Source organism: Pseudozyma flocculosa, assembly GCF_000417875.1.
Source record: "Pseudozyma flocculosa PF-1 unplaced genomic scaffold scaffold00025, whole genome shotgun sequence".
Classification (NCBI taxonomy): Eukaryota; Fungi; Basidiomycota; class Ustilaginomycetes; order Ustilaginales; family Ustilaginaceae; genus Pseudozyma; species Pseudozyma flocculosa.
The window spans coordinates 367,140-381,513 of record NW_006920893.1 but is presented as its reverse complement, the minus strand read 5'-3'; the positions used below and the strand labels follow the sequence as shown (position 1 = coordinate 381,513).

Genomic DNA, 14,374 nt, shown 5'->3' with positions numbered 1-14,374 from the left:
AGCCGGCGCTCGCCGCGCCCGCCGTACGAGCGGCCTCCGCCGCCGACGTCGTACAGCATCGTGCTCAAGTCGGACCCGGCCATGGCCCCCAAGCCGCTCGAGGTGTTCGAGGTCGAGGCGGACCGGGGCTTCTCGCTGTACGAGGAGGGCGAGGAGGAGGAGACCGAGGAAGGGTGGCAGAAGACGCTCCAGTTCCTGCACACGATCGAGAAGCTCAAGACCAACCCGCGCACCGGCTGGCTGCACCACCGCGTGGCCAAGCCCGAGAGCATCGCCGACCACATGTACCGCATGGGGTTGATGGCGCTGCTGCTGCCCAAGGAGGCCGACGTCGACCTGGGCAAGTGCGTCATGCTGGCGCTGGTGCACGACCTGGCCGAGGCCGAGGTGGGCGACCTGACGCCGCTCGACGGCGTGTCCAAGGACGAGAAGATGCGGCGGGAACACGAGGCGATCCTCTACTTTGCCCACGACCTGCTGGGCAGCTCGGCGGCGGGGCTACGGATCGAGGAACTGTGGAACGAGTACGAGGAGCGCAAGACCAAGGAGAGCAAGCTCGTAAAGGATCTGGACCGCTTCGAGCTCTGTCTGCAGGCCGTCGAGTACGAGAGGCGCGAGGGCATCAACGACCTCCAGCCGTTCTACGAGGGTTCGCTGCCGCAGATCCGCCATCCGCGGGTGCGTAGGTGGGCCGTCGAGCTGGCGAGGGAGCGGCAGCGGATGTGGGAGGAGAGGGGGGTGCGGTTCGAGCAGCCCATCAGGGAGTAGCTAGCGTCACGTTGGGGCGAGCAAGGGTCGTGTACTCGGCGTATCTTGCTGGCCTGCAGCATCGCGCGGCGCGGCGCGGCGGCGTGGCGTGGCGTGGCGTGGCGTAAACTGCGCGACTCGGCCAGGCAGGGCGTCTCAGTTCGCAGTCACGATGCGCCCGATACCGTTCCACCCTATCCGCAACGAGATCATCGTCATGCCCCATCAGCCGCGTGCGCCCGCCAATCATGTGTGTCGTACCAGGGCCAGCCCGTGACGCAGCCTTTGGGCCCGACTTGTTGCCTCACACGCACACTGCAGGTGCAACTTGCTCGTCCGTGCCGGCGTGGCGGAGCGACCTCGATCACGAAGCCCGCCTCGCCTCGACGGTTGCCCATGTAGCGGGAAGGGCTCGTCAAGACTCGGTCAAGGCTCCGATCCGAGCCGGGCCGGTTGGTCGGTCGGGTTGGTCGTCAACAGACACACGTAGACGATCTCGGCGCCTCGTTTGCCGTGCGCGCGTGTGTCTGGTACTTCATGCCAAAGGAGTCCAAACGATCGAAATCGAGATGACGCGCCCTCATTCTACCCATTGTCTCTGTGCGAGCGGCAGCGACGGCGGCGAGAAAGGGGGAAGACATAAGAAGGGCGAGTGTCGGACGGGGTACATCACAACGAGATTGTCGTCGGTCGCTCTTGACTCGGGATTCTTGCCTCCTTTTCGGGCATGTACGCATCGCTTGTTCGGCGTGCGGCAGCAGGCAGGTAGGCGGAGGTCGATGCATGGAGATAGAACTTAACCTCGCCTGCTGGGCCTGGTGGCCCTGTCGATCCCTTGAGATCGTCAGGAGTACCGTACCGTACCGTACCGTACCGTGGCGTGCCTGGCCTGGCGGTCGTTAAACCTTGACGAAGACGAGGGCGCGGTGAGTGGTGACAGACGAGATGCTTCGCGGAGCAAGATGCGCGTAGAACAGCACGCATGCACCGTATGGCCCGTCAGATGAGAGAGAGCGATCGGTAGCTAAGGCTGGGTCTGAGGCTGGGGCTGGGGCCGGGGATGACGAGGAGGCGTGCCGTGATGTCAGGGGGGGCCGGCACGCGCGGATGAACGCCACCGCACACCACCTTAGCTTTTAGCTTTGGACTCTTCCGACTATGTACAGTACTGCCAGGCATTGTCCTGACCGGGCTGATGGAACAGGACGGCAATCAGGCCGACCGTAGGATGATCGAAGAGGCGGTTTGGTGTTGGTGCGACCACGTCCCACCCGTAGGTTGTCCCCCCTTTGTTCTAGCAGACGACCACGACCACGACCACGACGACGACGACGCTGGGATGAATCAACGAACAACACGCCGCAGTACGGAGAAGAGGCTAGGCGGCCGAATTCCAGCCGTCAGGATCCTTCAAGGAGGCAACGACAACGACAGCAGGCGGCCGGCAGCGCGCGAGCTTAGCATGCACGCTACGCATTCAAGTTGGGGATAAACTTTGGTGAGGCAACGCATGCATGCAGTCACGATGCCACGTACGTACTCGTACGTTCGTTGTACCTCACACGCCGCACGGGGCCACCTCGAGAGACGTGCGTCGGTGCGTGTCGTTTGTGATGTTGGGCGCTTCAAGTTTGAAGCACGGCAGGCGACGCAAAGCCGTGGCTGAGGCGCGCGCTGCGCAACTCAGGTTCCTCTGAAGGAGGTAGGGGGGTCTCGAGGGCAGGCAGGGCGGAATGCGTGACCAAGCAAGGAGCCGCATTCAACGACGTCCGAAGGCAAGGCAGCGGCAGCAGGTGCTTGGCTGCTGAGGCGGCACGCGCCGGTGCCAGCTTAGCCTAGCCTGGCCTATATGCTGGCTGTCGTCTTGGACCCTGACGATCATTATTATTTTTCTGCTGCTGGCCCGCAGGCTAGGTGTGGCTCGCCTGCCGGGCTGGCGTCAGGCGCAGAAGGCCTGCCTGCCTTGCTTGCTTGCTTGCTCTCTCTTTCTGCACGCGTGGGCTGCAGCTGCAGCTGGGCAAAGGCAAGGAAGCCCAACGGAGGCTTCCTTGCATCTCGGCCCAACGCCCCGACGTGCGCGCAGTTGGGTGGCGCCCATCCATCCGCGACCTGGACGGGTGGCAACGTAGCCGTTGCCAACGCATGGCGGGTGATATGGTTCGTCGATCGGGCGTCGATGGTGCCATCCCCTGATGTGGACGCATTCAGCGTGTGCTTGGCGGACGCGGAGGCGCACGCCAGCCAGCCCCTCCGTCACGGAGTCGAACCGATGGCGAGACGGGTTCCCAGCGTGGCGAGGCCAGGCAGGGTTCGTATGGTCGTCAGCAGCGATACGATGCGGCATCGGGCGGGTCGAGAGAGAGAGAGAGAGAGGATGGCGACGATACGATGTCGACACGCAGATGGGCCCGGCGGACCCGAAGAGACGGCGGCTGCGCGGCGTTGCCTTTGAGGGCGGGCGTGGAGGCTCCGCTTCCAGTCCGCGCATTCTCTCACGGGCGTTGACATGCTGCTGCGCTGGGTTTCGAAGGGAGCCGTCGCCCACGCAACGGAGTCGAGAGGCCGCAAAGAGAGAGGCACGTCGGCGGACCGACCGCTTCCTTGCTGCTTGCCTACCGACGCCTGCCTGGCTGGCAGGCCGCGTGCAAAGCAGGCCAGGCCAGGCAGGGCTTGGCTCCTGGCCCCGCGCCTGGCCTGGCCTGCAAGCGAGGTCGATCTTCGCCAAAGCGGACGGGCATGGGCCGCACGCATGCCTCGTAGCAGGTGGGTCCACGCACCCCACGCCTCGCCCCCTCTCTCATTCTCTCTCTCTCTCTCTCTGTCCGCCCGTCTCCACCTCGCCCTCTGCCTGCTTGCTTGCTCGACAACAGCGGGGCCCGAGGATCTTAGCCTGCCTACGCACGTTCCGCAACCGCCATCGACGCGGCTGACAGCATGCTGCCTAGCCCGGATCGGGGATCGAGCGCTGCTCTTCAAAGAGGCGGGCACAGGCAGGCCAGAGAGCCGGCCGGCCTGCCGCCGTCAGCGCACCAAGCGCGAGGCCAGGCCTTCGGATCGGATGATCCGCCGTCCGGCCGGCCTATCCGCTCTGCGATGCTGCTGCGCTCATGGGCCCGACGGGTAATCGGCGTATGGGCTTACGCCGACGCAGGCCCGTTCTTTCACAGCACCTACTACGCACGCTCCCCCATGCAGCACAGCCTCTCCTGCCGGTGGCCTCCCGTCGTCGTGCGGGCGAAGAGCAGCGAGGAGCGGTTGCCGTTGTTGCTTGCTGCTTGGTTGCTTGGTGCCTGCTTCTCGTCGGGCTCGCCGCCTCCCTTTCTCTTCTGTGGCACGCACTCTCTCCCTCTCGGGCCGCCCTCTGCTGGAGCACCCACTTTCCGACGCAGACAAATGGCCGGACCCACCCGCCGTGACGTTGGCGGCCGGCCTGCTTGCTTGCTTCCGTCCTTTGGGAGCGGGCGACGGCCACTCGTAGACTGCATGGCTCAATGCCATCGAGCCAAAGCGGCCCGCCACAAAAGCGAGCGAAGAGGTTCCCGGCGCAGCATGCAAAACCGCCGGCGGGCGTCGTGTTGCAAGCTAAGCTTGACGAGGGCCAGCCAACCTAGGAGGCAGGGCTGCAGCGCAGAGTGGCTTCCAGGACCGATGCGTACGTGGACCTTCCACCTACGTCTGCTGTAGAGCTCTCTCTCGCTCTCGCTCTCCTCCCTTCTGTCGGGTCGCCTCCGCTGACCCTGACCCTGACCCTAACCCTGAGCTCGCCTGCCCCCTTCCCAAGTCCCGGTTCTGCATAATCCCTAGCCTGTGGGCAGACAAGAGTTCGGCCAGCTCGACGCAACCTTGCCGATGCCTCGAGCGGTCCGGCTTGGCTGGCTTGCTTGCTGGGTTCCTCGACCTTGGGCCGCTAGCTCGTCTGGCGTCCTCGTCGACGTGCGCCCTCTCCTCTCTCGTCTCTCTCGTCACCACCTCCATCCCTCACCTCGCTGCCCCCGCTCCCAGACTCGACCTCGGCCTCGACCACGACCACGATCCCGACCTCGGACGCGCCATCGTCTGCGACAACCACTTCAGCCGCTCCCGACACCCACTCCAACCATTTCCCACCCACCCCCTGTGCACCTGCTACGGTCGCCACGTCGACAGTCGTTACCAAGGTTCGGCGTTCAAAGGTTGCCACAGCCACGTTCGCCCACGTCAACTGCGGCGCGACAAAGTACCTTGGCTCGGACAATTAGCCTTTGCCTCAGACTCTTCCTCCCTCCGACCTCATCAGCCACCGCAGCGATCTCGGAGGACTCGTACCGCCACACGTCGACACCGCACTCCTGCTCCATCTTGCTCCGAATCGCTGCGCCCTCCAGACGCTTATTGCTCCGGCCCTTCCCTCGGGAACCTCGACTTGCGCTCGCTCCCTGAACCTTGACCGGCCCGGCCCTTCTGCCGTCATCTGATCCATCTCCGACGTCCATTGCACACAACGCTCCCGCCGCGAGCCCATCACTTCGACAGGTCTGGCAGCTCGTGGGGTCTGAGACCTCTTCTCAGCTGATAAGGGTGAGTGGGAAAGCATCGCCTGCCCGCCCCTCGCTCAGTCCCACGTCTAGTCCGAGCCTCAACGTTTCCTCCTCTCTGAACCTCTGGGCGGCTTCCCCTTCCACCAGGTCTCTAACGCGCAGCTCACGGCGTTGACAGACGACCCATTCAGCACCCTGGCCAACTTCAACCCCTACCAGCGTCTCACCTGCCGCCGCCCATTATGTTGGTTCCGCCTCAGCCCGCCTTCCTAGGCCGTAACAGCTCCGGCAGCAAGTTCACGCTCAAGAACGCCTCGATGACTTCGCTCTCGTCGAGCAGCAACGGTCACGACGCCTACGGATCTTGGTCTCAGGACAAGCGCAACAGCTATAGCGGGAGCAGCCAGAGCCACCGCGGCTCCGTCGACGCCGATGCGCGTGGCCGAGAGGCCTTCTTCAGCAACGAGCGGCGCGGCTCCTGGAAGGGCTCGGCCGACGGTTCCAGCGATGCTGACTCTCGCTTCGATGGCGCCCTCGACAGCAAAGGCGCTGCCAACTCGAGACGCTCAAAGTCCAAGGGCACAGGCAGCAGCGGCGGAGGCAACCCAGGGCTCACGGTGGGCACCGGCGGCAGCATCAAGGGCCTCGGCAGGCGCCTCTTTAAGCGCAGCTCGTCGACCAACCTGAACCCGGCCTCACGGTCCCACTCGGCCTCGTCGGCCAGCACCGCGCCGAGCTCGCCCCCCTTGACGCCCACGACGCCTCCTGTGCTCCCTGTCTGTCTGCCCAACGGCAAGAAGGACTTTTTCGGAGACTCGCCCAACCTTCCACCAGTCTCTTTGACTTCGTCCGGGAAACCGCTCCAGTCCCTCAACGAGACGCTGGGCCAGATGGAACCCCATCCGGCGTCCTCGGAGGCCAGCTTCCGCTCACCGTCTTCGTCTCTGAGCAGATCGCTCGCCTCGAGCCCGATCGGCCGCAACGCCGGCCTCTATCCCGACTCTCTCGGCGCTTCCAGTTTCAGTCTGACCTCGACCACGGCGGAATCTTCGCCCGCCTCGAAGCCGGTCACGCTGCCCACACTACCCGAGGCCACCGCTTCCAGGTCCGACGCGCGCAGCAGCAGCAGCGGCGGCGGCGGCCAGAGCAGTATGCCCGCACTGTTCGAGGAGGGCGGGGACGGCGACTCGGACTTTCTCCGCGCTGTTCTCAACTTTGGCGAATCCGAAGGCGACGATCTCGGCGCGTACTCGGGTAGAGGAGGACGGGCGGCGCCCCTGCCGCGTCGATCGAGCTCGTTGTTCACCTCGACGGACTTTGGCGGGGCGGGGGCCTCGTCGTCGTCGCTAGCGTCGTTCAGGTACAACGGAGGCTACTCGACGTCGGCTTCGTCATCGATCCAGCGACGAAACGGCAAGCTGGTCATGACGGAGGCGGCGGCAAAGGAGCTGAGCGCGGGACCCGCATACCGTTCAAAGACGCTGCGCCCGCTCCACGTGCGTCCCGGCCTCTTTCGACGGGACTCTGACGACTCCGAGGACAGCTATGGAGAGGATGACAAAGAGTCCAAGGCTACCTCGCCAATCTCGCCGACGACGCCAATCTCGCCGACCTCGACGGCGCCACCCTCGTCTTTCAAGCAGACCCTGTCGTACTTTTCCTCCCTCGCAAAGAACAAGACCAAGCCGCCATCGCCCCCCGAGCCTCGAGGCAGGGACGCGTCCGCGCAGGAGGATGCCGGGCAGCAGCAGGATGACGAGGAGGACTACGTCGTCCTGCGTCCCGGGCCACCTGGCCTCGACACGCCCTCGAAGCGGTCGCTCTACACTTGCACCCTGCTCAAAGTGCATCCCTACCTGGCGCCCACGCTGGTCCCTTCGCTGGCCGAGACGGCAGGAGGGCTCACCAAGGCCACGGCCGAGTTGCGCTTCCCGCGTTCCATCAACCGCGAGGACGCGCTCCGCAACCACACCAGCACTCTCGGCGTCTCGCGCAGCCTACACGCCGCAGTCGGCAGGACGATCGTCATGCGGAAGCTGAAGAAGCTCTCGCTGCCGATCGAGCAGGAGGTCGAGATCTCGTGGTTCCAGCGCAAGTACAGCACCGAGAGCGTTTCACCCGAGACGATCCGGACCGCGCTCGCCAAGCGCCAGATGGTGAACCCCGAAGCCCTGGCGCGACCGCCGATCATGACGCCGAACCTCTCCGCCGACCAGCAGGGTGCAGGAGGAGTCGGCGACGGCGACTTGGCTTCTTCGCGCCGGCTGAGCGGTATCGTCAACCTGACACCGGGCCAGAAGCTCGCCGCTGCACCCTCTGATCCCGATCACAACGGCATGATCGTGTGGGCGCGTCGGCCGGGCTTCCTGCAGCGATGCAGCGTGACCTTCGCCGAGGATGCTTGCCATCCGGGAGATGTCGTGCTTCCAGCGGCCATGAACTTCGCCATCGGCGTCGGCACCGTGTTACCCGTCGTCAAGGGCTCGAAAGCCAAGCCACAGCCAATCTCGTTCTCTCCACGAGTGCGGCTGCTCGCCGGACTGCCCTCGGTTGAGGAGGAGCGTCGCCTGCGCGCCCCGGTGCCTTCCAAGTTCCGTAGACGCGAGGCCTCGCAAAGGATCTCCCGCGCATTCGCTGGCGAGCCCGCGTACAGGGGCCGGAGCCGGCAGGCTTCAGCCGGTGGCACTGACGATGGACGCCCTTCTCGGGAGCAGAGGCCGAAAGAAGCCCACAAGAAGGCTCCAGCGCCGTGGCTCGCGCCGCGCAATCCGCAGCTGCTGGCCCCGGGCGCTTCTGTACCCCGGTCGCCATCAAGCAGTGCCCGGTCGCCTAGTCTCTCGCCGAACCTCGACCGCGATCCTTCTTCACGCGCAGCGCAAACCAGGACGAGCACCGGTTCGGCCGATAGCGCCTCGGCCGCGCTCGCAGAAGGCAAAGAGGCTCAGGATGGCCAAGAAGGTGACAGCGATGCTGAGAGCGAGGAAGACGTGCCGCTCGGCCAGCTGCGAGACTTCCGCGCTCATCGAGCCGCCGAGACCGAGCGCATCCAAAAGCTGGAAGAGGAGATCGCGCAACTCAGGCTCAAGGAGCAGATCCGTGAACGCGAGGAGCTGGAGCGCCGCGAGCTCGAAGAGCGGACTCGGAGACTCGAGGAGGAGCGGGTACTCGAGGTCCGAAGGGCGCGCGAACAGGCTGCGATGCAGGAAAAGGCAAAGAAGATGCTGATCGAGGCCAGGGAGCGGCGAGGCAACACGCGACAGTCGGTGCTGCTGTCGGCCGCCAACTACGGCGCCGGCAGCCCGCTGGTGGGCCCTCAGCCTCGTCTGGCCAAACAGGCCAGCAACTCGAACTTGACCGCCGAGACCGGTCCGGGCGCCACCTCAGACAGCCGCACCCGCAAGCTGCGCCACAGCTCCAGCCTGGCTCAGCTGTCTCCGCAAGGGGTCGAGGCGGCCTTGCGACCCGACAACGGCCTCTACGCCGTTCCGGAGCACGCCGGTTCCCGCGCATCGTTGATGCCGCCTGCGATGCCGGCGCAGAGGGGCAGCATGATGTCGCTGGCGCCCCATGCAGCACAGGCATCGACGTACGCGCAGCAACAGGCCGAGGCGAAGCGCGCATCCCTCGCACCACCGTCGCCAGTCCAGCCGCAGCAGCGCCAGTCGATGCGGGCGTCCGAGACAACGGCCACGCTCTCGCCTCCTCGAAGCCCCAACGCGGCGGCCTTCAACGCGACGCCCGCTACCGTGATCCCGCCGGCGAGGAGGACATCGATGATGCCCATGGCGCCCTCGTCGCCCAACCTTCACGTCTACGGCGGCGGGCATGCGACTCCGATGCACTCGATGAGCATGACCAACCTTCAGGCGCAGGCCTACCTCCAGCAGCAGCAGCAGCTCGTCCAGCAGCAGCAGCAGCAACAGCAGCACATGCATCTACAACAACATCAACTGCAGCAGCAGCAGCAGCTGTACGCAGGCCATCCCGGCGTCTCGCAGACGATGAGGGTCAGCAGCCGACCGGGTCGCAACTCGATGATGCCCCAGGCACCGCTGGTCTCGCTCTACGGCAATGCCATCCCGCACTCGGCCTCGCAACGACCCGGCGGCTGGGTGTGATGGCGACAATCCTCTTGCGCCTTCGCATTCCCCATCGCGGGAGCAAAGAACGTCGTCAGAACCGGCACGGGCTGGGAGCGGAGAGGGAATCGCCTCTGAGCTTCGCCTGCTCTACCTAGCCCTGCGTCGTCGTCGTCGATCTTTAGCTCCATCTCCGTCTCCGTCTCCGTGTCTGTCTCAACTCCATCACCTTCCCCCATCTCCCCTCTACTCAGAATCGCACGCAGCACCTGCCTGCTCTGGGTTGACACTCTCCCCGCAAGCCTCCCTCCCTCTCTGTATACCCACCCTTTTCCCCCTCCCGCCTCGTCCAACTGTTTTCCCTCCACCCAACTGTAGCATCCCATCACCTTCCAACCGTCCCCCGGCCTGTCATCCAGGCAGCGAACCGAACCACACTCCTTGATCAACCGCTGTTGCGCAAATCGACGCTCTTTGCATTCAAAGCCCCTGGACCGGACCAGCCCGTCGTCGAGCCGTGCGGTCGCCTCTGTCGAGATGAACAGGGGATGGGGCAGCCAAAAGCCCGTACAGATTCCACGTCGCCAGCGCCCTCACAAGGCGACAACTCTCACGATAGGAACCAGCTAGCGTTGGCGTACCAGCTGAGCAGCGGGTTGCTGCCATCCTTGAGCCTGACGGCATCGGTCTCGGCATACCTCTCTAGGAACTCGGCATGGCTGTAGAGCTTGACGTTCTTGCGCCCATGCCCGTGCCCGTGCACGTTTCCGAGGTGGGCGCCGGCAGCCGTGGTGGAAGACGTCGTCTTGCCCCGCGCGACGGCCGCCGCCGACGCCCGACCCTCACCCTCGGCAGACGAGGATCGGGTCTGCTCGTAGTACGAATAGCACGAGGGAGTGAAGTAGTCTTCCCTCAAGCCTCCTTCGTCGTCTCGCGGCTGCCTCGAAGACGCCGCCGACGACGAGAGCATGATGCGGTTGTACACCTCCCGGAGCGTGCGGAAGTCGGTGGGGAAAAAGATGTCAAAGTAGCCCTGCAGCACCATATAGGTGGTGACGGGGACCATGGTGCCCCTGAACCTCGTCTGGACCACGGGGGCGTCTACGCCCTCGCACGCGTCCGGCAGCGAGTCAAAGTCGGAGACGACGAGCCGATGAAGCGGGAAGTGTCGGCGGAGCACGTCCATCATCTGCAGCGATCCCGTTGGCAGGTAGTGGGGCGGCGTGAGGTTGGGGTAGAAGGGGAGGTGGTTGGCCAGCGTCGAGCGCAGTGAGCTGGGGATGTAGCGGAGCAAGGGCGAGGATGACGCGGCGAGCGGTAGGGAAGACGTTGATGGGTAGATGGATCGCAGGAGGTCGAGGTAGCGTTGGATCAAGGGATCCGACACTGGCTCCCACAGCTCGTGCATGTCTCCGGTCTCGTCGATCGAAACCAGCGCTTGGAACGGCTCCAGCGTCGATGTCGAGTATCGCACCACGTCATGCGCGAGGTTGTCCTGTGGTGCCGGTGACGTAGGGGACGATTGTCGCGTTAGTGGGCCGAGAGCTGGGCATCCGATCCCGGCGGCCGCCTGGTCGCCACTCACCAAGACCTCGAGAGCGACGACAAAGCAGGGCTCGGGGACGTCCTCGTTCCACTCAAGAAAGCTGCGGTTGACGACCTCGACCGTGCCCCGTTCAACGTGCTCCACGAGCCTCCTTTTCTGCTCCTCTGCCAACCTTGTCGAGATCTCGACGATCCTATACCTTGTCCGCCGGTAGATCTCGGGTTCTTCGGCCATCAGGTAGTCTAGCACGTCGTGAGCCAGCGCGCCAGATCCAGCGCCGAGCTCGTAGACGACTAGGTCGTCGTAAGGGTACAGCTGCAGCTTGTACTCGGCCACCAAGTAGCGGGCGATGGCGCGCGCGTAAAAGGGCTGAAAGATCTGCGTGGGCGTGTGCCAGACTTGCTTGGCCGCCATCGTCTGCACTTCCTTTTCCTGGACGCCTTCGCTAGCTCTGCGGGCCAGCATCCTTCCTCTGAGCTTTGCGGCCTCCAGGCCTTCTGCCGAGTAGCTCGCCGCTCTGGCGGTGGGCGACGACGGGGACGCCGTCGAGGCTTGATCCTGACGACGACGTCGCCGTTCCTCGCGCTCGCGCAGGGCGAAGCGTTCGCTCTCTTCCCTTTCGGCATCTGCCTGCTTTTCCCTCTCTCGCGCCTCGACGACGTTCTCGACCTTCTCTTCGAAGTCCATATATCGCTTCTCGACCGCGCGCATGAATTCGGACTCGTTGGCCATGCTGCCGAAGTCGAAGCGCTCGGGCCGCGCCATGGCTGTCGGTGTTGCTGGTGCTGCTGCTTCCGTAGCTTCGCCTCCTCTCCCCGTGCCAGCGGGTGTGGACGAGGAGACCGAGGCTCTGTTGAGTGCGTTCTGGCCTTCTGGCAGTAGCACCGCCTGCTTGCTGAAGTACCCATAGTGCGGGTTGTACAGCGAGTCGTGGATGAAGTCCCTGGCAAGCATGCGCACGCCTCGAGGTCGTTCCGATGACTTGGCCAGTTCCGCTGCGGTGACGAGCGGATAGCCAAGGTGGGAAGACGACGGATGAAGCGTGAAGGGGTCGTAGTTGTACTGCGTGCGATGGCGGTTCCACTTGTCTTTGCCGTCGGCGTCGCCGTGCTCCGGCTCAGAAGATGACGGTCGATTCGCGCTAGAGGCGAAAGAACGAGCTATCGGTTTGTTGGCCGAGGAGACGGAAGAGAGGAAAGTGCCGCTCGAAGACGATGGCAGCCTTGAAGCGACGGTCTCTTGTTTGGGCCATAGGACCGGCCGTCTGGTGGCGCAGTTGCGCAGCATCGCCGACGCGCTGCCGCCCAGATGGAGACTGCAGCGTCTGCACGACATGCTCTCGATCGGTCGTGCAGCGGAACGAGGTTGTGTCGAGGATGGAAATGGCGCTGAAGTGGTTGTTGGAAGGATAGGGAGGAACACGAGACTTTCTTTGTTCCCGAGTGGCGCGGTAAGGCCATCAGGGTCTGGCCCGTTCATTCTCGAGCTTGGGTTCAATCTCGTGCGAGAGCAGCACAGCAAGTCGCGTGCCACCAGGATTGTGCGCCTCTTCGCCTTCGCCTTCGGAAGAGCCCAGCTCGGCGTCGATGCATCAGGACCACGCCTTCCGACCGATCGATCGACTACCAACTGCACTACTGCCATGTGAGGCGGAGGAGTTCCATGTCACCCACGGCCAATTTTATGCCCGATAGGAGGCTTCATCACTGACAGACATTCTCGCCGCTGTTCTCTGTGACGACGTCCCACCGGTGAAGTAACTAGTGAGCGCCACAGTGGGCCGACCCATCAGCATGTGTATGGCAGTCGGCCGCAGGGAATTCAGCCGACGAAGGGGATTCTGGTTCGGGAGCAGGATCAAGGCCCTCGTCTTGAGCGGGAGGCGCGGCACCAGTAGCCTCGATATCAAGAGCGCGATCCTCGGCGGCGGGCTTCCCCAGGCATCCTTCCGGAACCACGGTTCGCGAGTAGGCATCGAGAGCGAAGAGCTGTATCGACTCTTGGTTCGAAACAGCGGCGCTCGCGTTGGATCTAGCCAGCTCCAAGACCTCGGCGAAGCCATCGGCGACGTGCGAAATCTTCCCGCTGACTACCTTGGGCACGTGAAACTGATCGGCGCGGGACCGGCAGCGACACAGCAAGAGGACATGGTCAGATGCGGCGGATCCTTTGCACAAAGTAGCTCCCAGCGCCGTACCTGCAGCTACGGGCCTGTGGGCGGACAACTCACCAGGCGGTGCAGGAGATCAGCACCCCAGTATATGGCGGCGCTGTCGCGGGCAATCTGGTACCCAAAGCCACAGATCTGCTCGAGGGGGCGTCGGGTGTGGTAGGAGTGCTCGCAGATGACTGTCTCTTGCGTCGCGTTGTCGCCACGCCAGTGACCCGCCCATCCAGCCAGCTTGCAGTTGCCGTCGGGATCGTCGCAACGGAGCACGGTGCCACTCTTGTCGCCCTGAAAAAGGGGGCTTCGCTCCGCGTGAGCAAGGTCTTCGGGACGTCCGCCCCCTCGACACCGCCGCGGTCACTCACGTGAAGGATCTCCTCCAGGTATCCAATGACGGGAGCAGGGTCGGCTTCGGCGCCAAAGTACCTGACGAAGATGGGATCGATGGGCCCGAAAGCATGGATGCGTTCGACAGAGGCTCGAGCGAGAAGCCTCATGTCTTCCAGTCCCTTTTGGATCTGAGCGCGCTGCGTGCCGTTGCAGCTGCTGTGGATAGGGACATTTACCAGGAGGCCGGCAGGGCTGCCCATTTTGTCGGCCGGCGCGGTTGGGGCCGAGCTGGCATGGTCGATGGCAAGAGCGAGCAGAAAGATGCGTGAGGCAGTAGAAAGCATGGTTGCGAGATTGGTGGACGTTGTTCGGGGCCAGGTCCACGGTCGAGGCGAGTCCCTCTTTTAAGGGTTCGTGTGCAGCCTTATGGGCCGACCGACGTTGTAGCTAGGACCGCTCTGGTGGCCGGGATCAAGAGCAGGCTGTGAAGGGCCTCTGAGGCCAAGCAGAGCGTTTGCATGCCAACGGCATCCTTTGCCTGTCGGCTGGGCTCGCCGAGAAACTCGGTGATCCTCAGCGGACCGGCGAGGTGAGGAAGCAAGGGTCAGACCGTAGCCATGCACTCGGCGAAGCCCCCTTCTGGCGTCTGCTACACCGCCAGAGTGCAGGTGTGGCCCGTTGGTGCACCCATGGCGGTCGCCGGGGGATCTCTTCTTGGCGGTCGCCGGGGGACCTCTTCTTGGCATTGTCGCCATGTCTTTTTCTCCGGCGCGTCGCTGTGTGGGGCAGCAAGCTGGATGCTCCGTTGCTGTTGAAAACGAGCGAGAGCATGCACGCCAAGACCTTCCATCCCGTCGAGAGTTGCGGGAAGGATTGGCGGAGAGTGGACTGAGAGTTGGAGCGTTGCGAGCGAAGTACAAACGAGTTAAAGAGACTCAGATCTGCGGGGGACCTTTGCGGTCATGAGCGCGTCTGGGAACCTCGTCAG

At 64.2% G+C, this 14,374-nt stretch overlaps 4 protein-coding genes across 4 annotated transcripts in view; 2 read left to right on the top strand and 2 right to left on the bottom strand.

The window, feature by feature from the left end:
- The window catches only part of PFL1_06365 (uncharacterized protein), a gene marked incomplete at both ends in the record, with an annotated part of 5,658 nt that extends 4,890 nt beyond the window's left edge, over nucleotides 1-768 (top strand). Inside the window, one exon of the mRNA XM_007883906.1 lies at nucleotides 31-768. Within this exon, the coding sequence (XP_007882097.1) occupies nucleotides 31-768 (738 nt within the window). The remainder of the gene's footprint in view (nucleotides 1-30) is intronic.
- A 4,738-nt stretch (nucleotides 769-5,506) lies between these two features.
- Nucleotides 5,507-9,382, top strand: PFL1_06364 (uncharacterized protein; the record flags this gene model as incomplete). The annotated part of the gene is made up of 1 exon (XM_007883905.1): nucleotides 5,507-9,382. The coding sequence occupies one exon, from the start codon at nucleotides 5,507-5,509 to the stop codon at nucleotides 9,380-9,382; it is 3,876 nt and encodes a 1,291-aa protein (XP_007882096.1).
- A 571-nt stretch (nucleotides 9,383-9,953) lies between these two features.
- Nucleotides 9,954-12,176, bottom strand: PFL1_06363 (uncharacterized protein; the record flags this gene model as incomplete). Its single annotated transcript, XM_007883904.1, has 2 exons — nucleotides 9,954-10,838; nucleotides 10,929-12,176. 2 exons carry the CDS (start codon nucleotides 12,174-12,176, stop codon nucleotides 9,954-9,956), a joined length of 2,133 nt encoding a protein of 710 aa, XP_007882095.1.
- A 473-nt stretch (nucleotides 12,177-12,649) lies between these two features.
- PFL1_06362 (uncharacterized protein) lies at nucleotides 12,650-13,646 on the bottom strand (the record flags this gene model as incomplete). The annotated part of the gene is made up of 3 exons (XM_007883903.1): nucleotides 12,650-12,997; nucleotides 13,120-13,344; nucleotides 13,422-13,646. The coding sequence occupies 3 exons, from the start codon at nucleotides 13,644-13,646 to the stop codon at nucleotides 12,650-12,652; spliced, it is 798 nt and encodes a 265-aa protein (XP_007882094.1).
- Nucleotides 13,647-14,374: the final 728 nt, after the last annotated feature.